General features: G+C 45.4%; 4 protein-coding genes and 1 non-coding gene across 5 annotated transcripts in view; 3 read left to right on the forward strand and 2 right to left on the reverse strand.

Annotated features, from left to right (window-relative positions):
* Window positions 1-219: 219 nt before the first annotated feature.
* Window positions 220-8599, forward strand: dgcr8 (DGCR8 microprocessor complex subunit). Its single transcript, XM_030105660.1, has 14 exons — window positions 220-339; window positions 680-1640; window positions 2432-2594; window positions 2850-2992; window positions 3348-3675; window positions 3760-3957; window positions 4046-4147; window positions 4280-4378; window positions 4772-4854; window positions 5186-5286; window positions 5440-5546; window positions 5666-5793; window positions 5919-6032; window positions 6510-8599. Exons 2-14 carry the CDS (start codon window positions 957-959, stop codon window positions 6591-6593), a joined length of 2334 nt encoding a protein of 777 aa, XP_029961520.1. The 5' UTR covers window positions 220-339; window positions 680-956; the 3' UTR covers window positions 6594-8599.
* A 477-nt stretch (window positions 8600-9076) lies between these two features.
* trmt2a (tRNA methyltransferase 2A) lies at window positions 9077-13986 on the reverse strand. The gene is made up of 12 exons (XM_030105662.1): window positions 13913-13986; window positions 12574-13216; window positions 12395-12503; window positions 12029-12210; window positions 11802-11916; window positions 11604-11719; window positions 11400-11511; window positions 11132-11254; window positions 10900-10975; window positions 9787-9903; window positions 9615-9711; window positions 9077-9530 (listed from the first exon to the last, which is right to left on the reverse strand). Exons 2-12 carry the CDS (start codon window positions 13197-13199, stop codon window positions 9389-9391), a joined length of 1815 nt encoding a protein of 604 aa, XP_029961522.1. The 5' UTR covers window positions 13200-13216; window positions 13913-13986; the 3' UTR covers window positions 9077-9388.
* Window positions 13987-15458: 1472 nt separating this feature from the next.
* On the forward strand, window positions 15459-20072 carry ranbp1 (RAN binding protein 1). Its single transcript, XM_030105667.1, has 6 exons — window positions 15459-15594; window positions 17496-17629; window positions 17777-17934; window positions 18211-18339; window positions 18425-18493; window positions 18920-20072. Exons 1-6 carry the CDS (start codon window positions 15580-15582, stop codon window positions 19069-19071), a joined length of 657 nt encoding a protein of 218 aa, XP_029961527.1. The 5' UTR covers window positions 15459-15579; the 3' UTR covers window positions 19072-20072.
* Window positions 18617-18746, forward strand: LOC115398841 (small nucleolar RNA SNORA77). Its single transcript, XR_003932611.1, has one exon. It is a non-coding gene; the product is annotated as a small nucleolar RNA SNORA77 (small nucleolar RNA).
* Window positions 20073-20136: 64 nt separating the features above from the next.
* The window catches only part of zdhhc8b (zDHHC palmitoyltransferase 8b), a 58877-nt gene continuing 54150 nt past the window's right edge, over window positions 20137-24863 (reverse strand). Inside the window, exons 9-11 of the mRNA XM_030105661.1 lie at window positions 24085-24191; window positions 22927-23987; window positions 20137-22484 (exon numbers count right to left, since the gene is read on the reverse strand). Of these exons, the coding sequence (XP_029961521.1) occupies window positions 22361-22484; window positions 22927-23987; window positions 24085-24191 (1292 nt within the window). The 3' untranslated portion in view covers window positions 20137-22360. The remainder of the gene's footprint in view (window positions 22485-22926; window positions 23988-24084; window positions 24192-24863) is intronic.

A 24863-nucleotide genomic window follows, 5' to 3' on the forward strand; every position in this document is an offset into this window, starting at 1 on the left:
ATCATTACATTTTAATTAAAATTTATTTTTGTTTGTGTTTTTATTTTTTATTTTCCATAGTCAAGGAAAACGGTGACCGACTCTGACGTAGATGCATCGCTCACACTGATTGGTTTAATCTTACCACTGGCTGAAGCTTGTCCATCGTGATTTGTCCACTGAGCTGTCAATCATCCGAAATGCCGGTAGAAGGAGGCGGGACTTAAGCTGGTTAGCCGCTCGGTTTTTTCTCCAAGATGGCGGGGCTACTCCTGAGGCCGTGTGGCGGCGCGTCTGGAATTAAATAATTTAGAAAGATAGTTAGGTGCTGGAGAGAAGACACATGTGTCAGAAATATCAGTGAGTACTCCTGTAACCCCATAAGTGTGAGCATTCCGGCCAGCTAGCCTTTCTTTGCAGATGAGGATGACTGTGCATTAGCATGTTAGCATTGATGCTAGCGCTCCGAGGCCCCGCCGTGCAGACTGAACAGATGCTCAAAAGGCGCATTGTTCCCCATTCAACTGTACAATGATTTAGCTTGCTTTTATGTTATGGATAGAAGAAAAATGAAATGTTAACGTGCCTGTCGTCACTTCATTCTAAGCATCCCATGATTGATTGTCATGTTATGTTACGATAGTGGTGTTAAAAGTTGTATTACCTGACGTCTATTTTCACTGGTGCTTTGTTTTTATAGCTCCCAGAAGATCGCAGTGGAGGATGATCAGTGCCTAGATCCCATATTAAGCTGAATGCATTGTGATTTCCAATAATTGAGACAGTGATTCTGAAAGCTGTCTACATTAATGAAAAGAACAATGTAGTCAGCTTAGCATATTCACCTCTGGTACGTGGTCTATACAGGGATGTGCTTCTGCGTGGGTTTAGATAAGAAGAAAGTCTGAATAGGTCAGCTGTTGCAAATAGGTTTCAGGTCTCTGTATGTTTTGGTATTGTAAAACATTCTAGTCAAAATGGAGATAGATGATGTTCTACCCCCTCTCCCCTTGGAGCCACCTGATGATTTTGGCCCAGACGAGGGCAGAGCACCTCCACCACCTCCCCTGCAAACGTCCAGTGACGCAGAGGTAATGGACGTTAGCTCTGGTGGTGATGGATACACACACACCCCAGGGGACGGGGAAGACAACACACAGCAGCCCCTCAGCATGGGCTCCATAACTTTCTGTAGCCGCCCCTCTGATGAGGCTGATCCCAACCCACCGTGTCCGAGAACGGCCCGCCACGCTCCCCCGGTCACCAAGTTTCTACCAGACCTCAAACTGTTAAGAGATGTCAAGATCAGTGTCAGCTTCACCGAGAGCAGCAATAGCAAGGATAGGAAGGTTTTGTACACAGGCGAAGGGCAGGAGGCGAGGAGCGAGGATGGAGTAGACAGTCTCAATGGTGAGTTGCATGACTCCGAAGAGCCAGATGTAGCCGAGGGGAGTTCTGGAGCAGGGACCGCCGCAGGCCGAAGGTCAGAGGAGACTGAGGTAGATGCAGAAAACAAGGTAGAGTTTGCTGTCCTGGATGAGTTGGATGATCTCTACGAGAACTTCCTGGAACATGATGATGGAGAGCATGGCGGCTTTAAATCTGAGGTCATAGCTCAGCAGGAGCAAGCCTATGATGAAACTGCAGCTTTCGCCTATGAGGTACGTGTGTTGCATCCCTTTTTCTGTATTTGCAAAAATGTTACTTGCTCAGCAGGGAATGGTGTAAGAGCAGCCAAATAAGGTTGCTTTTACACTATTTTGTTTGTGTAAAAACACAATTGAAGGCTTCATCTGAAGCAGACAACTTCTGTTATTGGTGGGTCGACCCTAAACAGGAGCCAGTTTCTTCAGACTGAACCTTGAGGGACTGTCATCACCTGAATGACTGAAAATCCACGTGACATGCTGCTGAAGAAAGCAGCTGCTGTCAAGCATTTTTGTTTGAATATATTTGGATTATATCAACTTCCCTAAAAATCTATTAGAACCATCACCATTTGATTTCATTCTGATTGAGAGTATCTCAGAATCGGTTTTCATTATCTAGATCAAAAATTCCATGCAGGTACCTCAACTCTAAACATGTTATTTGTGTGTATTTTTGTTACTGAAAATGAGAAGTGTGATGCTGAAAGAGGTCAGTGCCATTTTTTTTCCTCTAAAATCTTGTTTTCACTGGAACGCAATCATCACTACTAATAAAGTATGAATCAAACTAGTTGAACATTTGTAATTTTCTTGTACTAATCCTCAAGATCTTCAGAGTGCAGTCTATTTCTCTATTCAGAAGGATTTTCTTACACACCATAGTGGAAACTGATTTTCTTTTTCTCTTGTTGATCCACTCTGGTCAGTTTGTTGGGGTTGTGGCGTCAGTCAGTCATCAGGCAGAATTTCTTTGAGATAGTCGACCACCGTTGTCTGCTGGTCTTAATCACCGACTCTTCCAGGAGGAGTTTGACAATGATGTGGATGCTCTGCTGGAGGAGGGCATGCCCGTCCCGAAGAAGATGCGCCTGGCAGAGGACAAGTATGGTGGAGACAGCGACCATCAGTCGGATGGTGACGGCAGCGTTCAGCCCATGATGACCAAAATTAAGACTGTCCTCAAGAGTGAGTGCTGAATGAAGATAAATGGGTTTTGAAACCATAAATTATGGTTATTTGTGGTTCTTGATTTATTAGGCCAGTTACATCCTAATGTTGATCCTTAACATCTTAAATGTTTCACATAATGACCTTTTGGCTTAATTTATATACAGTTAATGATGAGAGTTAATCAGTAGTTGTTGCCAAACCTGAACCCTCACGACAGTTTTTCTCACAGTAAGGATGTTAAGTGACGCTTCCCATGTCCCTGTCGGTCAGGTCGGGGTCGTCCTCCCACCGAGCCTCTACCTGACGGATGGATCATGACATTCCATAACTCGGGCATTCCAGTCTACCTGCACAGAGAGACCAGGGTGGTGACCTGGTCCAGGCCCTACTTCCTTGGAACGGGCAGTATTAGAGTAAGAAGCAGCCTGAAACTTGATTGTCGACGCCGCATTGCAGAACCGCTTGTGTCGTCATTAACGCTGTGGGGTTTTTGTTTTTGTTTTGTTTGTTTTTTGGGCTTGTTTTGCTCCTGTTTGTTGTTCAAATTAAACTTCCAAAGTGAAGTTCACACAGCAGAATACTGTTCTGCAGAGAGATGGTGATTGAAAATAGTTTCTTTATTCAGTACAGAGTAATTTCACTTGATTTGATGCGCATGTTTTAAATATAACTTAAATTCCCCAAATTTTAATGTGTATAGCTGTCAGAAAAACATGCATGTCAAATGGGAATACGGAATTAAGATGCCTTTTTGTCTTTTTCCTGCAGAAACACGACCCTCCCACCAGCAGCATCCCGTGTCTACACTATAAGAAAATGAAGGAGCAAGAGGAGCGGGAGCTGAACGGGGAGGTGGCGGCTAAGACGGAGGAGGCTCTCAACAAGCCCAGCGAGGAGGCGAACGGCGAAGACGGCACGGGGAAGTCACAGGAAGAGCAGGCCGTCGCTCCTGACTCCAGTGTCCCGGACGGCGGTCCAGATGAGCTCATCACTGAAAACAGCCAGCAGAGTAAAGAGTCGCAGCCCTGCGACACCGCTCAAGGAGCCTTAGGCCAGGTGAAGGCCAAAGTGGAGGTGTGCAAGGACGAGTCCATAGGTAAACCCCGCTTTTATCCGAAGGCCTTTTGTGTCTCTGCTGGCGCTGGAATACTCTCTAACCTTGTTGAAAACCTCATCGCAGAACTTGAAGATTTCCGCACGTACTTGGAAAAATGCTTCGACTTCGAGCAAGTCACGGTGAAGAAGTTCCGCACCTGGGCCGAGCGGCGGCAGTTCAACAGAGACATGAAGAGGAAGCAGGCGGAGTCGGAGAGGCCCATCCTGCCCGCCAACCAGAAACTCATCACACTGTCGGTCCAGGACGCTCCCACCAAGAAAGGTCCGTCCCATACACACAGATTCAAACTGAGATAGTTCCACACATTGATGTAAACTGTTTTTTCCCCCCTTCATTCCTGCTTTATCAGAATTTGTCATCAATCCTAACGGAAAGTCTGAAGTTTGCATCTTGCATGAATATATGCAGCGCGTCCTGAAGGTTCGACCTGTTTACAACTTTTTTGAATGTGGTAAGTTCTTCTGTTCTGGCTCTCTTGAGTTTTATATCTGTTGTGTAAATGTTTCAGTCCCTGCGCACGAAGCGTATTATTTTACGATGCCGAAAGCCGCCACATTAACCTGAAGCATCTAATCCCACACAGAGAACCCAAGTGAACCCTTTGGAGCGTCGGTCATTATCGATGGAGTGACGTACGGCACAGGAACTGCAAGCAGTAAAAAACTTGCCAAGAATAAAGCTGGTAATGGGTTTTTATTTATTGACCTTTAGTGTTTGTCACAGCTGGATAGTGTTAGGTATTGCTGTATAATTTTTAATACCAGTTTTGTGTCAATTTTGGTGAATCAAGCTTCATTCATCCGTCTTTTTTTATGAAGTCTTTTTCTGAGGTGGCACTTTAAGGGAAGATTTCTACTTTAGTTTGGATTTTCATGAATCTGTGTACTTCTGTGGGGACTCTCTACTTTTACTCCATTCTTGACAGGAGCGAAGCTTTACATGCTGCTGTTATTCTATAAATATTTATTTTCATTTCCTTCCTTATTCGAGCAGGTGTTTGCATATATAAGTGTTTCCAATCGGCTCTTGTATTTGTGCCTTTTTTTTTTTTTTGCGAATCTGCGGTGAACTGCAGCTCGAGCCACACTGGAAATCCTCATCCCTGACTTTGTGAAGCAGACCTCGGAGGAGAAGCCCGTCGAGGGTGACGAACTGGAGGTACCGCCGTTAAACATTTGTCTTTCCGCTCTGTTATGTTATGCGTGAGTCTTTTTTTTTAAACTGTGGTGTTTTATTAGTAGCTTTTCCTGTTGAAGCAGAGGTGTTGAGTCCTGGTCCTTCAGGTCCACCGTCCTGGGACAAACATCCCCGATTACTTTGACAAAATGTGATTTAGCCTTTCTGAAATGCTGGAAGATGAAACTGATCAGATCCTTGTTGTTGGAGCACCGATTTGTTTGAACCGTGCCCATCAGAGACGAGCGTTTTGAAGGTAAACACACTCGAAGACCTGACGTTGTCTCAACAGTCGCTGTGCTCTGTCCCACAGTATTTTAATCATATCAGTATAGAAGACTCAAGAGTGTACGAGCTGACCAACAAAGCAGGACTACTTTCGCCATATCAGATTCTTCATGAGTGCCTTAAAAGGTAAAAGACGTGTGGATACTCTTAGGATTGTGGTTTCATTGTTTCTTTGAGCCAACATCTGTTTTTGTTTCCCAGTAAATTTAAAAATGTTTGCCAGTAAATTATTTTTTTTGGGGAGTTGCATCTAAAAGGAAAGTGCGTTTCTTGTTTCAGAAATCATGGAATGGGGGACACCAGCATTAAATTTGAGGTGATCCCGGGGAAAAACCAGAAGAGCGAATATGTGATGACGTGTGGGAAACACACTGTGCGCGGCTGGTGTGAGTATTTCCTCCTCGGCGAACGGCACCATGCTGAATGGGAATGTTCCAGTGCGAGCTTGAGAAGATCTCAAACAAAAAAAGAAAGAATATTCATCATGTTTGTGCTTCCTCGCCAGGTAAGAACAAGAGGGTTGGTAAACAGCTGGCTTCCCAGAAGATCTTGCAGATGCTCCATCCTCACGTCAAGAACTGGGGCTCGCTGCTGCGAATGTACGGCAGAGAGAGCAATAAGATGGTCAAGAAGGTGAGTTCAGACAGCAGGAGCTGCAGGTTACAAGAGAAATCCATCTTGTAGCTGTATCTTCATCAAACATTACACAATGTATTATAAGCTCAATGGAATGTTTTGTTTTGGGGTTTTTTCCTCAGGAGAGCTCAGACAAGAGTGTGATTGAACTCCAGCAGTATGCCAAAAAGAACAAGCCAAACCTTCACATCTTGAACAAACTACAAGAAGAAATGAGGAAACTGGCTACACAAAGGGTACGAAGGGCACGACTGATTTAATGTCTCTTCTTTTTTCCCTCCTGTCATCTCATCAGTTTAAATCTGTACGTAATGAATCCTATATTTCAGCAGTTTATCGGTTTGACCGGTGAGAGCAGGATTACAGCGTCGCCTTCATATTAGGACGTGTCGGACGTTGACGCTGAGACAGAAATGTCCTCCACGTACTCACTTCCCCTTCCAAACCTGAGAGCCGTTAATTATCGAAACCTGTTTGTGAGTTCACTGGCACGGCCTCCTGAGAGCTCATTAAGTGGGAATACGAGGGCGTCGTTGTGAGTGAAGCGAAGTTCAGGCCTTGGTTTTGACAAACTGAATCTGCTCCGTGTTTAAGCCGTGATGATTCTAATTTTCAGGTTGCAGCTGACAGAGTTGCACTGCCACTCCCACACCGCCTCAAAGCTCTCAGCTCAGATTTCAGAATACATAAATTTAGTCTTGTCTTCCTCGCAGGAGGAAACCAGGAAGAAGCCCAAGATGACCATCATGGAGTCGGCCCAGCCCGGGAGCGAGCCCCTCTGCACTGTCGACGTCTGAGGAACCACAGCACTGAAGCCCAGTCACTTTCAGCACCGACTCACCGCCACCCGCCACCCCGATATGCATCACCGAGACCCGATGGCAATACGGCAGCACATCGCCCCGGCCGGTAGAACCGCCCGCCCCTCACGCCCACGTTTGGTCGGTTCGGCCGGTCGAAGCGAGAGTAGGACTAAAAAAAAAAAATGCACTAACGGACCGTAGAGCAGACGTCGTCCGGCCGTCCAGGCGGTGATGCCAGACGCTACCTCATCACGGCATCTAGAAAACTAACAGAAAGGAACATTGGAAAAAAGAAAAGAAATCAAAACGAAATGCATGCTTCTTTTAACTACGGAACACTGCACACTTTACCAGTCGTCTTGCAGTGGGAGCACCTCATGAGTGTTAAAAAGGGACTACTACTGCTCATCACCCAGGTGTATTTTATGCCTTTGAGTTGACCGGGAGACAGAGTTTCTTCTTCATTTGTTGTTCTGATGCGTAGCTGTTCTGGACGTCGTGGCCGATGAGTCCAAGCGTGTGTCTCGTCTGCAGAGCGGATCGTTGCCGTCTGGGTTTGCATGATAAGAACATGTGAAGTGATCGCTCTCTGAGAACCGTCGTTATGCACTCGTGTTCCTGTCATGACGTTTCTGTTGACCGATCATGCTGTCGGTGCGGGAGTCACTGCTTTGTGGATAAACGGGGCGAGAATATACTAATCTTGTTGCCTTTTTTTTTTGTTTTGTTTTTCTTCCTCCTTTCCATTTGTCGAATGAAAAAACATGAGGTCCTCCTCTTTATGCCGACGCTGCAGTAACTCCAAGCACAGCTCAGCACCGTACTGTAACATGTCCAAAGGATCATTTCATTTCTTTATTTCTGCTGTTACTTGTTGCTTTTAGCTTATATACTAACCCCCATGGCACATTTTAGTTTGTCTTTTTTTTAATGTTCGTATTGTTTGGTGCCCTTAAAAGTTCACGTTGGCTGCATTGTTGCCTTAGTTCAGCGGTTCTCAGAGTGTGTACCCCCCCCCACCCCCTCCCTCGCCGCCGAGTGAGAAATCAGGAAAAATTACTCCTGAATTAGTGACAAATGCAATCTGAAGTCTATCCTCCCACACTTTGAGAACCTCTGCCTTAGTGAATCCATTTCATGAAGGGCTCACAGTACATATAAATATATATATAAAAAACACATTGGACCTAAAAACCCTTGTGCAGGGAAGTGAAACGACCAAGCCCACCTGCTTGACGAAGCATTTATCGTTTAGGCACTTAGTGTTTTTTGATGAAGGCAGCCTATTAAAAGCACCACATAGTGAGGGACGAGATGCCTCCAGCATGTGCAGATTTTAAAAAATGAAAAGGAAAACAGAAGAAAAAAAAAAAGACTTGTCTTAATGTGTATTTTGTGTGCGTTTGCCATCTTGGGTCGATCACACTGTCCGGCCGCCAGTAGACTATTCGATTTAGTTGACCTGAACAAAACACGATCGAGTCACGTAGTGCGACACATGCTGACAAAAAACTGTGTATACCAAAGCTTCGATCCAGTCTTATGCATTTTATAGACGACTTCAATGTCGCTGCGAGCTGAACGGTAGAGACTGTAACGGATCTGCAACAACCAGGAAGTGCAGAGACGCGTCACTTGCTGGATCAAAACATGGAAACTGCTGTGTGTTCAAGTGTTTGACCTGTGCTTTTGTTTTTGTTTTTTGTTTGTTTTCTACATAACATACAAGGTCACGATCGTTCAGACAAAGGCTCTCGTGGAAGTCGTAGATCGCTTTTGAGAATGTGCTTTTCACCTACTGTGAGTACGCGTGTCGTCTTGCCAAGTGTGTCCGTGTGAGAAGAGGATTTAAAAAAAAAAAAAGAAAAAAACTACAGCTTTTATGTGTTGCTGTTGAATTGTTTGACTTATTGCTGCCTAGAAAAATGAAGTATGTATTGCAACTCGAGCGCCATGACTCCAGTGATATTTGTTATGCAAAATAAAATGTCTTGACTGAGTGGAGAGAACGAGGCGTTTCTTTCTTCCGGCTGAAACACAAGCATGAACGAAAGTTGATTCAACTTGATGTTAACACACAAACTAAAAAAAACTGGGAAATTGCTTAATAATGCAAAGCTGCAATAAGTCATTCTCATTTTTCACTCCATTTCATAGGTACCATTTTTATTTAGCATTAAAAGTATAATTCAATGGTAATCTAGCAAACACAAATCACCTTAATTTTTATTTATCATTTCCCATGGTGTCATTTTTGAAAGATTAGTAGAGGCACCACCCCTGTATATCAAAAACCACTGCCTTTTTTAAAAAAAAAAAGTGAACTTAATACTTTTTCAGAAGATCTTTTTAATTGATTTTCATTCTCAGTACTTGTATTTGTGGTAAATAACCTGTTGTGTCCAGAGTTTCAGTATGTTTGAGACACTGTATTTTCCCCAAAGTAAAAACTGAGGCTGATCAGATGATTCGAGGGACAGTTTTTATTTCTTTGTTGCAGTTTATGAAACATATTCCTTCACGCCAGCTAAAGTGATAAACATGTAAACTACATATCCAGGCAGCTGTACGCTAAGAAAACTCTGATGAAACTGAGTTTACTAATAAAAAATGGGTAAAACTTCATAACAAAAATTAACTGAAATTTTAAAGACTTCCCGGTCTTGCAGATACTTTAAGGAAGATGGAAAAAAAAAAAAAGAGGCTGATATAAGATCAGGCTCCTTGGAGCTCTAAAGCAGACAGGAAGCTGTCCGGCGTGTTTCTGGGGGTCGGTCTGCGTCCTCCGGTCACTGCTGGGAGTTGTAGTCCACTCTCTCCAGCAGCAGAAGCATTTCCACGTGCTTCGTCTGAGGGAAGAGATCCACGGCCATGGCTCGCACCGGGCGGAACGGAGCGCCGCGGACTCTGTTGGACGGCGCCCTGCACAGACTGGACATGGCGACAGCGAGACGTTCGGTAACGCGTCGAGCCTCCGGTGTGACCCGGGAGCCACGGCGCGGCTTCGTCACTTACTCGATGAAGTTGGTCATCGCTGCTTTGGCGTTGCACGCCACGTACACCAGCCTCTTCAGGTGCTCCGCCCTCCTGATGGCCAGGATCACCTTGGAGTCTGTTTAAGCAGAAGCGTTTCTTTTTGATCCCACAGACCTTAAAAACACACACCTTGTTGTTGTTGTTTGCTCACGCAGGCCGGCTCTCGGAGGATCCACGATGGCGGTGACGCTGGGAGACACCAGGTGGTTGAGGATGTTCGGGAACACGTCCTCAGCTTTCCCACAGTGGAACTCCACGTTACTCAGACCTTCATACACACAAGTGATCAGAAAGTGGACTTCTTTTATCTTCTTTTCCAAGATTCCCTACAGATTAGGGCTGCACGATATTGGAAAAAACTGACATTGCGATTTTTTGGGGGCTTGCAATATATTGCAATATATATTGCAATATTAAAAATAGAAGAATTTTCACCAGATGACCTGAATAGCTGTATTTGGGGAGATGGCCACTTGAGAGAAATACGTGGTGTTTCATACCGCTTGTCGAGCGTGCGGATCATTTTTTTAAATCCCTCTTTAACGATCCACTGTGTTCAATGACACCATGTCTTGCTAGGTAAAAAGTTATTGCATCCATGATTTGTCGATGCTGTTTGGAGTTCCTATCATACGGTGTTATGCCGGCAAAGGCTTCTGTAATTGTCCTGGAAATACAGGAGCTTGTGATGGCGTTTCAAATGGTCCAACAGGTTTGACGTATTACCTCGTGTTGAGGCAACCACGACGAGGCACTGTCGGCAGAGAACGTTTTTTTGTTCTGTATCATCTTTTTTTACAGTGGAAATACATCCAAATTTTGGATGTTGACCTTCTTTTGAGGACTAAATCCTTCGTCGCTTCCTCCTGCATGTCGCCTGTGTTCAGAGTGTAGCTGAGAGTGGCCCCTCCCCTCTCCTCTCTGCTGTGGAGGAGGGAGGGGGGCGGTGAGTGCCGAGCAGGAGGGAGGAAGAGAGTGCAGCTGTGCAGAGCATGGAGCACCTTGCTGCTTTTACGAAGCAAAACAAAAGTTAATAATAATAATAATAATAAAAAAATATTGCACATCCTGCGATGTGACTATTGCACATGTGCACATTGCGATGGCGATGTTCAAACGATATATTGTGCAGGCCTACTACAGATTATCCCTTTATGTGAAATCAGGAGTTTTAGAAACATTTTCCTTTTTTTAAAAAGACCATGACATCAATTCAGTGAGTGGTAATAAAAACTCTTTCCCAGCGCTCTACTTGGTTCCTTACCGTTGAGCTGTGCGTTGGCTTTGGCGTCTTCCACAGCTTCCTGACACATCTCGATCCCGATCACCTTTTTGACCCTCTGCAGTTGGAAAATTTATATACATATATATATATATATATATATATATATATATATATATATATATATATAACATACAGTATGTTATATAAGTCCTCCAGTCATGCAAAACTCTGCATAGAAAGAACTTAAAGTATGATCCAGCTGACACAGTACCTTTGCCAGAGAGATGCCGATGGTCCCGGTGCCACAGCACACATCCAGCACGGTGCTGTCCTGGTCCAGCTGGGCCCATTCCCCCACAGCAGAGTACAGCACCTCTGCAGCTCCAGTGTTCACCTCACATGAAACAAACACACCACCGCTCAGACCTTTACCATCGGGAGGGGCACCGACATTCCCCAACATTTAGGATCCAGTCAGTCAAGAAGTCGGTTAACGCCGGTCACATCGAGACTCTGGAGGAGCTGCTCTTCTTTCTTACCTGGAAAAAGGAATGGGGTGATATCCTGAACCTGAGGCCCAGCATGTCCTCGTGAATGCAGCTCTCTCCAGCCACCAGCTCACAGGGCAGGTCCTCTGGGTTCGGAGATGTCCTGCACAACCACAAAACACACGAGCCTGAATTATTGCAGCAACTTTCGCTGACTGAAAGCCAAATGCTTGAGATTTATATTGTATTTCTCACCTTTGACCCTCCCTAACAAAGTAGAGCGAGGTCACGCCGCTGTCTTTCCCCTCTCCTTCGGTGAAGAACTCCTTCATGGAGCTCTTCAAAGCGTTGAGTTCCTCTTCTTCGAGTTTCTAAGGATTGAACAATAAAGAGGGAGGAATGCAACAATCCAGCATGTTGTTCAATGTAGCTGCACTGGACACATTTTAATACCTGTGGATTGAAAAAGACCATGGCCATGGCTTGTTTGGTCCTCGTGGTGCGGACAGTCAGCTGCTTCCAGTGGCCTTCATACGTCTCTGGACTGTACACAGTGTACGGTGTCTTCCTGTTTGCAAAAAAGTGGGAAAACGAACAGTGAAATTCATGCAGTCAGACTGAAATCATCATCTGTTGAACACAAAGGGAATGTGGAAACACTGAGTGTGATGTTGGTGTACCTGATGAACTTCTGGAAGTCGCTGACCACCCTCTTGGCCTCAGCTGAGACGTGGCAGGTCTCCGCCGGTCCCACCACAGCACAGGAGCCGCCTTTATATTTCCCCAGGCGGAAACCGATGGTCTTATCCTCGCCGTCCGCGCCCATGGAGATCAGGAACTCACACTTGTTTCTGTACTCTTTCTGCAACCAACACCAAAATAAAAGTATGGGAGATTGTAAAAGGAAAATAAGTGTTCTACTGCGAACATATTTCCACCATGTTTCCTTCTGTTTTTATATGTCGGCACTTGCTTGTTTTTTCCTGTTTTTATTGTTGCACAGTCGGCCCTGATCAGGAATAAAGACTGAACTGACTGAACGATACCTGAAGAGGAGACGGCCGGATCTTTTCCAGAGGGCAACACAAGTTGTTGTATTTTCCCTTCTGTGCGAACAGCCATGGCACCATGGCTTTGTTGGTGCTGCCGATCTCTCTGAAATGAAAAACATTTCATTGTGCTGTCTTCGTTCAACTCGCCACATCTCCAAACTGTGAGCGCCTACTTGGCCAGCCTCTGCAGGACTCCCTCCACCTCCTGCTCCTTGCTCCTCAGCTGCTCCTCGTAAGGCTGGCGCCACAGCGGAGTCACCACGTTGGCGATCTGGACGCTGAGCGGCAGCTCCTCCTGATCCTCCCCTTCTGCTCGCTTGGATGCGGGCTGCCCTGCCGCGCCCTCGCCCTCCTCCCGCGCCCTCTTCCTCAGGATGGGGTCCGCTTTGGGCTTGGCCAGCCTGACGCTCAGCACTTGGCCCTTCCACTGCATGCCGTGCACCATCTTCATGGCCTTGTCGCGCTCCTCCTCGTTCTTGAAGGTGACGAAAGCGAATGTCTGCCTGCCGAACAGCTTGATCTTATGTGGGTTGAGGCCGTGTTTTCCCAGGAACTTCTTCAGGTCATTAAACCCGATGAACTTAGGCAGATTCCTGATCTCGACTTTGTAGATCTCGGATGTGAAGAGGTCCTCTTTGATGTAGCGGTACATGGAGGGGTCAGACGCTGAGTCGCCCTCCTCTTCGGTATGAACATCAGACTTGGCAGCATCATCTTTAGGCTCTTGAAGGACATTATCTGCGTCCTCCTCCTCTGAAGCTGGTTTGACAGCCAAGGGGCTTCCTCCAGGATCCGCCATCTCTCTGACTGCTGCACCTGATATTCACAAAGAGCAGATTTTACTGCAACAGCTGCTAAACAACAGCTGTTGGACAGACAACAGAGGCTGCAACTACAATATATGCTTCAGTTTCCAATAATTTGCCATCCATATGTGTAACAGAATTTGTTAATTAGCACTGAATACCATATAATCATAGTAAAAGTTTAACAATCTTCCACAACGACTGAGACATACTTTAAAGAACGTTGTTTTGTTCACGGCAGCAATCAACAATGAAATAATATTGAGTTAATCCTTGACTATAAAGCAAAATAGCATATATCGACCTGGAGGATGTAATAGTTGCAAACTAACAAACAATTCAACTTTTGATTTGTGGATCAAAAGTAGATCATAATCTAAATGCTCGGCAACGATCACAGCACCAAACTTATCTTTCTCTTCTCTTTCTAAAGACGAACACAAGAATGTACAACTGTAAAGTTGTGTAACAAACAAAAGCAGCATTTCTCTAAATTTACTTTACTAAATTACTGGAGGTTTCTGGCATACAGATTTAACAGTGAAGTGGAAAACACGCACATTTCTTCATGAACATTACGTTTCGTTTCCAATTTAAACCATTAAAATGCGTTACTTGTATTGCTTTACTCTTCAGACGTTAGTTTAAGTGCTATTTATCATCTACATTTTAGGAAAACAAGCTTTACTTTCGTCCCAATCCTCACCTTTCTATAATTTAATCGAAACTTCACTTCTCACTGAAGCGCACAGGGCGCCGCCATATTGGTTGGACCACGTGGAGCGTGAACTTTGAACTTTCTTAAAGCGGTAGTGCACATTTGAAGGGTTCCTGAAAGCATCACTTCGATGTCACCACGTGTTTTACACAAAAAGATCACATTAGCAAACGCCGAGGAACATATATAAACGATTAAGGTTGTGGGTGTTAAATTTTACCTTAAATGAGTGGATTTTTTGCTCATGTTTAAAATTTTCTGTACAGGAAACCAAATGAGGAGGAAAGAGAACACAAAAAAAAACTCATGTAAATATAACATGACACAGGTGACAGTGATGTCTTAAATTCACATTATCAGGACCTGGTTCTTTGAGTATTGTTCTTAGTGATTTTACTTATAGAATAGAAAATGTCTGGCAATGATGATAAAATTAAATTAGTTTAAAAAGTACATTTTGAATAATTCGGAAAGAGTACTTTTATCTTTCGAACAAGATCACTATGAACAGCAAAGTAGTCCTGCCTTAAGTTAAAATGCTTATTTTTATTATTAATGTCTTCAATTCCAGTAGTCTAATATGTTTAAGTCATTTTAGTCAATTTAAAGGTTTTACCAGTGTCAACATTTTTGTTATGAGAGTCATTATAGTTTTGTTTTCAAATATTTTGTAGCTATTTTAGCCATTTCTAAAACCCTTTTCTTTCTGTTTTAGCTTTTTAATCCATTGTAAATTTTAAACTTTACTTGAAAACCATTTTTAGTTGAGCCATTATTTGTGTTGCACCATTTCTTTTGTTGTTTTTAGTTGAACTTTTTTCACCCATTTAAATAAAAGCTTTTTCAGTCATTTTTTTGAACCTGTGATCTTTTTCTCCCTGTAGCAAAACACATTTATCACAGCCCTGATCACATATATTTTATTTAATAACTATGTAATATAAGCATCAGTCGCTGACTCATTTAAAAATAACATAAATATTAAGTATTTACCTACATATAATAGTCTCTGTGTGTGTGTGTGTGTGTGTGTGTGTGTGTGTGTGTGTGTGTGTGTGTGTGTGTGTGTGTGTGTGTGTGTGTGTGTGTTCTCGTATTTCTATCCTTGTTGGGGCCAAATGTCCCCACAAGGATAGCAAAACGTGGAACGACGTGCCTTGTGGAGACCTTTTTCCGGTCCTAAGTAGGAGAAACAGTGTTTTCTTGACCATGTTGTTGTTACTGAAAAAAGTAAAAGTGCAAAAACATTTCTTTAGGATTAGGCTTTGTTGTGGTGTGGGTTAGGGTTAGGGTAAGGGTCAGGGTTAGGGGCTAGACATGAATGGGAGTCAATGGACGGTCCCCACAAGGATAGAAATACGAGACTGTGTGTGTGTGTGTGTGTGTGTGTGTGTGTGTGTGTGTGTGTGTGTGTGTGTGTGTGTGTGTGTGTGTGTGTGTGTGTGTGTGTGTGTGTGTGTGTGTGTGTGTGTCTTCAGACGGGGAGTCCCGCGTGGGCGGGTTCGCGCAGACACATTGAGCGCGCGGGCCTACACGGGGAGAATTGCGCGCGCGGAAGCTGCAGCCGGAAGTGATCTCGGCTGAAGGGAAACGGCGGCCGGTTCAGGATTTGAATCTATCAAAGTTCTCCACAATCTTCAAACATCTTCAATAATATGGCAGACCCAAAGGTGAGCTTGTGCGCTCTGCTTCATCTAACGACACATGTTTGCGCTGATGTGGGTATTTAGTGACCTCGGTTGTGTTTTATGTGTCAGAATGTGACAAAGTTTAGAAACTGTCGACAGTGGTGCTGCGTTACGGTGTGCTACAGGAGCGAATTGTCGTCCTTTTCTCGTCTTAAAATGAAGCTGTAATCTTTTCTAAATCGTTTTTTTGGGTTTTAGAACTCGCTGTTTCGCCTTTTGTCTGCAGGAACAACAGATGCTAACACGAAGCTAACGTTAGCTTTCATTAGCAGCAGAGCTTCAGGCGGCAGATGACTCCTCGTCGTCGAGCATTTTTTGTTTTATTACTAATTATTAAGTAAAAATCAGAAGCTTTAAACAATCAGACCGCGTGTCATTTATTATTTCGTGACGTATTGGTGTAACAAAACCCAGCAATTAGCTTCTGGCTAACATGCTAACTGAGAGGCCTCCTAACGCCACAGTGAGTTCGCTCCAGAATTTTAAAGTTTAATATTTATTTTCTGGCATCAACTAAGACATATCAAACTTTTGGAGTTACAGTTCCATACAAAAGCCATGGAATGGTATAAACCGCATCTGATTTAAATTAATGTAACTGTTAGAGGTTTTTTTTTTTTTTTTATTAACTGGAGATGCTTGTCCTGTTAGCATGAGGGTGAGATGTGGCCAACGTGCTACGATGCTAATTAGCGTCCTCCTCATAAAGTGCGTGATGCTGGAAGTTAATGAAGAGAAAGCATTCCGCTATTCCTCACTTTATTATCCATTTAGTGATCCGGCACATCCATGTAAATAACAACTGTACCCACCTTTTAATGAAGTGGCGCCTTTGTTCTCCTTGTCGAATATCTTTTATATTTTAAATGCTTTGTTTCTGTATCATTTGCATTCAGGACTTAAGTAACTTCGATCCCATCAGTGTCTTTGTTAGCCACTAACAGTTTTGCGCTCTAATTATCCTTTAAATCAAGACATTAAAAAAAATATGCCTCTTCTAAAGTCCCATTGTATGTAAGTTTCTCTTACAAATGTTTAGCAGTGCTACATCCTCTTCGCTTTCTGTATTGTCTTGTGTCAGATTTCTCAATTAAAGTGTTCTTAAATGTTTTCAGTGTTTTATCAGTGAATTCTCAACCTTTTCCTTGATGGAGCCAAAGTTTTCGCCATTGTAAACCTTGCCAGGTTTGTTATACTGTGCAACAATGGCTTCCCTTTCCTGAGGAAAAACCTCTGGGTTTGCAGAGCATTTGAGGGTGTTTGGAGTTCTGGTTCGGCTTTAGCTTGCTGTTCTTACCTTTGGTTTGCTAGTTTTTAACCATGAAAGATGCAATCAGCTCTGGTTTTGTCAATTGTTTCTCTACAGCCATATTCTATACAACAGATCTGAACAATTTTGTGACGTAGTATAATACAATGCAGACTCACTTATTTTCAACTCATAAAAAGAATATTGCACACCCTGAAAATCAAGAGGCCTTTGAACCCCTCGGTTGGAAATCATGGTCTGTTTTTTTCTCAAACATAATTGTGTAGATAATCGACGTTCATGAGTTCATATGCTCTCAAGCTCATAATCTTTGGCTTCAATTAACTTTCAGCCTCGGTGCCTGAACTCATGAAGTCAACTAGCATTTAAAGATGCTTCAATCAGCAACAGTGACTAACAAAAGACTTCCCCCGTTTCCGCCAACAAAAGATCTACGCAACCAATGAGCGCCTAAATCCCTCTATTGTGGCGTTGGCGGCTGGACAGTCGTTTGAAGTTGCTTTGTTCCTGCCGAATGAGAACAATCACGCCGACATCAGCCACGTGAAAAATTGCTCTTGGCTTTAAAAGTTTCTCCGCCCTGAGTGACTGTTTTGCCATCGCCTTGTTTCAGGAGCAAGAGGACCACGACACCACTGCAGACAATGCAGAGGACTCCAATCATGATCCCCACTTCGAGCCCATCGTGTCTCTTCCTGAGCAGGACGTGAAGACGTTAGAGGAGGATGAGGAGGAGCTCTTCAAAATGTGAGTTTCAATAATCGTCCTCTCTGTTCGCCGGGGAGTTATTTGGCACTTTGGTGGTTGCGGTCGCATTGCTGTCTGTCTTTCTGCCCCGCGACTCGAGTCTTATTTGTGGCAACTTGTTAATGAGGTATGCTGTTGTGTTCCCAGGCGTGCTAAACTGTATCGCTTTGCCACCGAGAACGACCCACCTGAATGGAAGGAAAGAGGAACCGGTGACGTGAAACTGCTAAAACACAAAGAGAAGGGCACAGTCCGCCTCCTGATGAGGAGAGATCGAACCCTCAAGATCTGTGCCAACCATCAAAGTGAGTCCACTTAGCAGTCTGACGCTTTGTCAGCTTACTGCTTCCTGAAGATATGAGTCAAAGGAACTAAAAGAGTTGATGAATGGACTGAGTTGAATTTCTTTGCATCTCGATCAACACTTCAACCAATCAGACTCGATTTACTCAGTTTCAGGCGTCACACAATTCGAAACATCACAAAATTTATCAATTTGCTTTGATTTTATCGCACAATGTGGATCAACTTGCTGGAGTTATCTTAACTATGTGAAGACTAACGTGTTTTTGGAATTTCAGTCACGGTTTCTATGGATTTGAAGCCCATCACTGGCAGTGACAGAGCCTGGGTGTGGAACACATTGGCAGATTATGCTGACGAATGCCCCAAACCTGAAAACCTGGCAATCCGCTTTTTAAATGCAGAAAGTGAGTGTTTCCTCAAATGCCTCGTTCAGAATAATGAATGATTGTGGTTCGAGATGTTTGAGTGTGCCTTGTTTTCTGTTCACAGATGCTCAGAAGTTCAAGGTGAAGTTTGAGGAGTGCCAAGACGACATCAGAAAAAATCTAAATACAACAGGTACGTGGAACTCCCAACTGCAGATACAATATCAGAAATGTCAGTCAAGGAAATGTGTTCTTTAAAACTTATCCAGTTCAGTAAGATGTCTCTGTGCGCCTTTCTGTTCATTGTATCCACTTTGCAGACTCACTCTGTTCCCTGCTGCTCGCTCCAGCCGGGAACTTTTTCTGTCTGCGACATGAACGTGCAGAATGTGACATTTTTACTGGCTTTGTAGAAAGCTGGTGTCAACGTGTTCTGCTACATTAGATCGTTTGATCTGCGCTCGTTCGCATCGCATTCAGAATTTCTCATTGAGATGAATGAACCTGGTTTACTGTCAGGATAACTTGTGCAGGATTTCTGAATTTAAGGGAAAAGTGAAAATGGCTCGCTCTTTGTGTTGAACTTTGGCTAATGGGAAGTTTCCCTGTTTTGCCGCAGGCGACTCCGATAGTGCGAACAAGGTGGCAGAGAAGCTGGAGGAGCTCTCCGTAAAAGACAAGGCGTCAGATGGAAAGAAGGAAGAGGACAAAAAGGAGTCTGAGAAGAAGGAAGACGAGAAAAAAGAGGTGACAGCAGAGGAGAAGAATTGAGAACCAAGAACTTGCTTTGCTGATCTTCAATTTATCCGTTTTTCCTCTTTTTCTACTATGGACTCTAAATAAACTGAATTTGGACACTTGCATATTATTAGGTTTTTATCTGTTTTGCCTCAAGATCACAAGTCCTTGCCGCCACTGGGGGGGGGAAGTAGAAGATAGTGAATTCATGGGGAAAACACGAGCGCTCACCCTCCCATTGGATGCCACACTTTCCATCCTGTCATCTCCAGTTCAATGTTACTCCAGACAAACTGTGAAAGGAGGCTTGTGATCATAACGATTCCCACATTGGGGTGTTTTTGTTTTTGTTTTGTTTCTCTAAAACGGAGTACGTAGGAGGAGAGGATTAAAATGTAGCCTGCTTCCAGCAGCTCAGGGTCAGGGACCAGGCATTATGGGCGTGGTGCAGCTCAGTGGGCCTTCTCACTCTGTCCACTGCTGGCGGCGACTTCTCAGTGGACGCCTTGTAGAGGCAGCTTGATGGTTTCTCCTCTGTCGGGAGGGCAGCTGACTCGAAGAGAAATCCACTCCGAGACAGTTTGACAGGCATCGGAGGACGGCTGCAGATCGCAGCGTCCTCCGATTGATAAGAGATCAGATGCACTCAGCTAAGTTTTTTGTTTTTAAATCTGAAAACCCTTCATTTCCAAAGTTAACGGTTCATCAGTTTTTGGGCAGCTATGCTCTGATTTTCAGTTCCTCGCGAAAAGCAAAGTTTATTTTTTTGTTTTGTTTTTTAAACCATAACATTCCCAGAATTTCAAGCATGTAGAGTATATGTACCAGAGTGTGTCCTGTTTGATCCGTGTGCTCACCACCCGCTCCTCTTCTGTCCACTAATTGAGTTCTTAACCTTGCCTCTGAAGTGCATCGAAGTGCCAGTGCATCTGTAAATACATGTGTATGGATGAAATGTTGCTTCTCATTTGCACTCAAATGATGGGAAATGTTTCTTCCAACTTCAAATAAAAGCTGTCAAAGACCTCAATCCTTGTATTCATGTGGAAATCCTTGACTTGTTTCACCGACAGGCCTGCAAGAACGAGTCGGATCCGCTCAGAGTTGGAAACTTTCTTTATTCTGCTCAAGTCATTGGGAAATATTTCCTCTTCACAAAAATAGGAACGCATGTACAGTATATAGTATATTCTATATATTTTTTTTTCTTCTTACATGTTGAACTTCAGCTCGTGGTCGTCATTGCGGACTGTCAGGAATGGCCCCTGACCTGCAGTGACGTCCATCCCAGGACTAATAATGGCAGTCGTCTTAAACAGGAATGACATCGATAGCGCTCGGATATGTGGTGGTCTCGGAGTAAATGATAGAGAAGGTGGGGGGGGGGGGCTTTGCTCACTCACTAATTCACACTCTTATGTACAATAGCAACTACTTTTTAGTCTTTGAAATGTGGATCCTGTGTGTGTTTAAGGCAGCTGGTGAGGCCTTAGAGAGATTGCGCCCGCTGGAAGTTTTCTGTCGGAAAATAAACGTCTTCTAAACCACTTCGGGCCGCAGCGACGTACACGTCGCCGATCCGTCGCAGGAAAAACGCTCACATTCACACTTTATGGGCAACTTTGAGCCGGTAACTAAACCTCAAACACGCACAGACAGAACATGCAAACTCCACACAGACATTCTCACAATGAGGGCTAACCACTACACCAGTGTGCTTCAGAACATCCAACTATGGCCAAAAGATAAAGACTCCACCACGGATATTGGCGTTAACAGAGCGACGTTTGTAGAAAACCAGAAGATTCATCATCCACAGGAAGCAGTCCTGTAACTTCATCACTTCGTACACCGCCAGTGATTTCCACAACTTCTTGCTCAGTCTGAGACGCTCATGAGTGCAAAACAGATGGTACTTCATTGTCCCTTTATGCACAACAGCAAAATCAGCCACTGTTTTTATCTCCTCAAAAGGCAACAATGGTTTATTTGTAATGCAAATGTAGCTTGGCATAATGTAACGCTTTACATCTGGCATGCGGCCTCGCCGTCCACTTACTGTGCATGGTGAGAAGTAATACATGTTTTAAAAAAAAGAAAAAGGAAAAAGCCTCTCAGGTTGTAGCGGAGCTGTACCAGACAGCGACTGTAAACCTGTTTCTGTTCCAGAAACTTTCAACTTCAGTAAACCTGATCCTCCAGGTTGCTGCTGATCACAATCCATGATGCACGTCAGAACAAACTGCGTTTACTCCTGTTTTTATGTCTTCAATTCCTAATTGATGGAACAAAAATACTCCAAACAGCCATTCCAGGCTTGTATAAAAAAGATGTATCAAACATAGCTTTGTTTTTTTGAAAGGTTGGCTATATAAACAGAAAAACATGAACGGGTGAGCGGTTAACTTCCTGAGGCTCGCTTGGTTCCGCCTCTTCTCTCGTAGGATTAAAACACAAAGCCCTCCATGCTGACAACACTTCTCCTCCGGTTTTGGTAGCGCGAGGTATTCTGCTCCTCCGGATAAATCGGCTTCTGTCTCGGGCGAAACGATGGAACGTGATGCTGTACTACACCGTCACGACGAGAATAAAGGGAGCTGAGCTATATTCAAGGCCTAGGAACTAACACTCGACGGTCGAGGGAAACATTCACGCTTACTGAAGCATCTCTGCAGGTTGCATCGATTCCTGAGAAATTTCTTTTAACCAAATCTCTTCTTTATTTTATTGTTATTTTAATAAAAGCAAGCCTTTCTCAGTGGATTAGGAATGCAACCAACCAGACATGAACAAAAGCCACTAATCCCCACTTGCTCATTTCTTTTCCTTTCCTTTTATTTCCCTGCACCCTCTGCTCTCCTGTCGAAGCTGTAAACCTCCAGACGACGTAAAACAGTACAAGTTAATGTAAAGCACCGAGACTTCTCCACGTCGGAGAAGTCCGTAGTGTCAGTGTGTTAAGAGTGTGTGTGTGTGTGTGTGTGTGTGTGTGTGTGTGTGTGTGGGAACTACTTCATAGAATCACAGCTGAGAGACGACAGTGAGAACAGGTCCAGGATGAAGAGCCACACGACCGTTACAGACAAAGCAAACTCTCCCCGCACTTACAGTGAATCCTGCAGCATTATCATCTGACAACCTGGAGAGACGGCGAGCAGACGCGGCGCCTGATCGGACGATCCGTCCAGACCAGGAAGTGCTATGTGCCCCTGACTCAGAAGCTCGCTGGTCGGACGGCGGTGAGCGTCCCCCCCGGATGCGGAGTGGCCGTCGTCGTCGTCGTCGTCGTCGTCCGAGGCTGCTGCTGCTGCGCCGTCTCCGCTCACACCGATATCTCGTACGTGGTTCCTCCCACGCCCGTCACTTTCTTCACGTTGTTGTGGCGGCTGGGGCTGAGGGCGGCGCCCGGGTGGCAGTCCATCTGCCCGTTGACTTTCACGGCCTCTCTGAGCGGGAAGGGAGAGGAACAGACGGCGAGTGAACACACGGGGAGAGCAGACAGCGATCAGCCGGCGATTCATCGGTGGAAACATGCAGATTAGTGATGTGGGACGTCACGGCGGCACAGGGTTGGTGCTGAGGGCGGGCTTGTTAGTGGAGCTCGGGAATGTGAGGGGAGGAGGTGAAAAGCATGCAAAAGAAAAAAGGAATTAGTCGTCACATTTTTTTTTTTTTATTCATCCAACTTTTGTGAAATTATACAAAAAAAAAAAATCTTTCAAACATACAAATCAGACCAGAGTTCACAGAATAATGAAGACATGAACAGAACACAAACCCAAAATCAAACGCCTTAAAACAAATGCTACATGCGGTCTCTGTACATTAGCGCGGTTTCAGTCCCCGCCACATGCAGTCCCTCCCTTGGGGGAGCGTTAGGATTCGTACCTGGGGCCCCCCAGGCGAGGGGAGTCTGTCCTGTCGTGGGCACTGATGTAGGAGTATTTGTGGTGGGAGTAGGAGGGGGAGCGGGGCACGGCGGGGGAGTGAGGCTGGTGGGCGGGGGAGCGGTAGGGGCCGTCGGGGCCCCGGCTCTGGCTGCTGTTGGAGCTGCTGTGGTCTGTGTGCAGGGAGGTGGACGAAGTCCTGGGGGCCCGGCCCAGCGTGGAGCCGGCGTGGCGGAGGACGGGGGTCCGCTGACCGTAGCTCGCCAGGCCGACCCCCATCAGGTTGTCCCTGGAGCCGCCGTAGGCGGGCGGCGTGGGGCCCCTGGAGCCGGGGCCGCGGGGCCCGTCGGAGCAGCAGGCGTTGGCGGGGTGGCCGTAGCCCCCGTCGAAGACGCCGGAGTCCTGGGCGTAGACGTGGGCCTGCGAGCGGCCGTGCTGCACGTGGCGCTTCTCCCGCTCCTCCAGCTCCTTCCGCTCCTGGATGGAGGCCATGATGGTCTGGGACAGGTTGTCGTAGCGCACGGGGGACGGGTCTCTGTCCCTCGGGTGCGGCGACTGCCGGCCCACCGCCCTGGGGGGCATCACCGGGCTGTAGGCGGGGGCCACCTGATGTCTCTGCATGTCGGGTTCCCGGATGTGGCACATTTTGGTGGGCAGGTAGGGCGAGTGGAAGCCCACGGCGGGCGGCCCGCGGTGGGCCAGGCACTCGCCGCCGCCGGCCGGGGAGATGCTGGGGTTGAGCAGGCTGTCGTAGGACAGACTCCCGTTGCGGTTGGAGAGGGTGTTGGGGGAGAAGACGCTCTTGTAGGGGGTGGAGGTGACGGTCTGGGGCTGCAGGGCGGGGAGCTGGCCCTTCTCCGGCCGCCGGTGGCCTTGCTTCAGGCTGAGGGAGCGCGGGGTCATGGGGTCGGCGTCGAGCTGGAGAGGAGACGACTGGAAGCTGCGGTGCAGCGGGGCGTTGGTGTACTCGGGCATGTCCAGGTTCGGCTCGGATCGGTAGTCGTGGCCGCGGACGCCTTCTTCCAGGATGGCTGAATTCTTCCGGTCGTCTTGCATGACGATCTGAGAGGTCAAAGGGCAGAAGAGCAAACCGGGTGAGTCACAGTATCGAAACGGTAATCCAGTTTTACGTAAAGACTCCAGTCCAGTCACGTCTCACCTTGTCTCCCGCCGTGTGGTAGTGGACTTTAGGCATGGTGCCGAAGGACGGCCTGAATTTGTACATGGCCGGAGTAGAAGGATGGTTCTTACCAGAAAGAGAACTCTCTGTCATACAAACATGAAACAGAAAAAAAAAAAAGTTAATACCACAGAAATATAAAGAAATTGAACGACAGCTTGGATTAAAAGTGATTTCTCTGAATGAAGAAGTGACCTTTTCATCATCAAACTTAAGACGCTCTTGGGACGCCCGCACAATTATGGAGAAGCCAGATGGCAAAATCCAGTTCTGGGATTGATATTTAGCACAAGCCAGCTGTCCATCACCGACCTTATCCAACCGCAAAGAATCACAATGAACAGTATACAAGATCCTTTTTTTTTTTTTATTTGTGGTCTGATGCTCGAATGTTTCGAAGAAATTCTTAATCATCACATTTCTAACAACTGCAGTACTGAGAGCCGCCACCAGGTGGCAGTAGCATAGAGGGGAAGAAAAGGCGTTCACTCCCTGACATAATGCACCATGACACCGAAGATCCTCAGGAGGAAAACCAGCTCTTCACGCCTCATACTGTTGATAATTCATGTTATTTAACACATGCATTGATCACATTAACGAACATTCCCCAGAAGCACTCTCGCGGGTTTCCTCTAAAGGCCGTCGTTTTGCAGGTCTGACCATGATCCTTCACATCCCTCCATTTGGCAGAGCTTCATTGCAACATATCACCAGGAAAAAAAGAAAGAAAAAAAAAAAAAAGGGGATGGTGATTC

The sequence above is a fragment of the Salarias fasciatus genome, chromosome 12 (assembly GCF_902148845.1).
Source record: "Salarias fasciatus chromosome 12, fSalaFa1.1, whole genome shotgun sequence".
Lineage (NCBI taxonomy): Eukaryota > Metazoa > Chordata > Actinopteri > Blenniiformes > Blenniidae > Salarias > Salarias fasciatus.

Coding starts and splice junctions, on each gene's coding strand:
- ranbp1 (XM_030105667.1), top strand. Junction 18,340..18,424: donor CCGCTTTTTAAATGCAGAAA/GTGAGTGTTTCC, acceptor TTCTGTTCACAG/ATGCTCAGAAGTTCAAGGTG. Junction 18,494..18,919: donor AAAAAATCTAAATACAACAG/GTACGTGGAACT, acceptor GTTTTGCCGCAG/GCGACTCCGATAGTGCGAAC.
- dgcr8 (XM_030105660.1), top strand. CDS start 957: ATGGAGATAGATGATGTTCTACCCCCTCTCCCCTTGGAGCCACCTGAT. Junction 2,595..2,849: donor AATTAAGACTGTCCTCAAGA/GTGAGTGCTGAA, acceptor CCTGTCGGTCAG/GTCGGGGTCGTCCTCCCACC. Junction 4,379..4,771: donor ACTTGCCAAGAATAAAGCTG/GTAATGGGTTTT, acceptor GGTGAACTGCAG/CTCGAGCCACACTGGAAATC.
- trmt2a (XM_030105662.1), bottom strand. CDS start 13,199: ATGGCGGATCCTGGAGGAAGCCCCTTGGCTGTCAAACCAGCTTCAGAG. Junction 11,917..12,028: donor GACTTCCAGAAGTTCATCAG/GTACACCAACAT, acceptor TTTTGCAAACAG/GAAGACACCGTACACTGTGT. Junction 11,720..11,801: donor TGGTCTTTTTCAATCCACAG/GTATTAAAATGT, acceptor TTCAATCCTTAG/AAACTCGAAGAAGAGGAACT.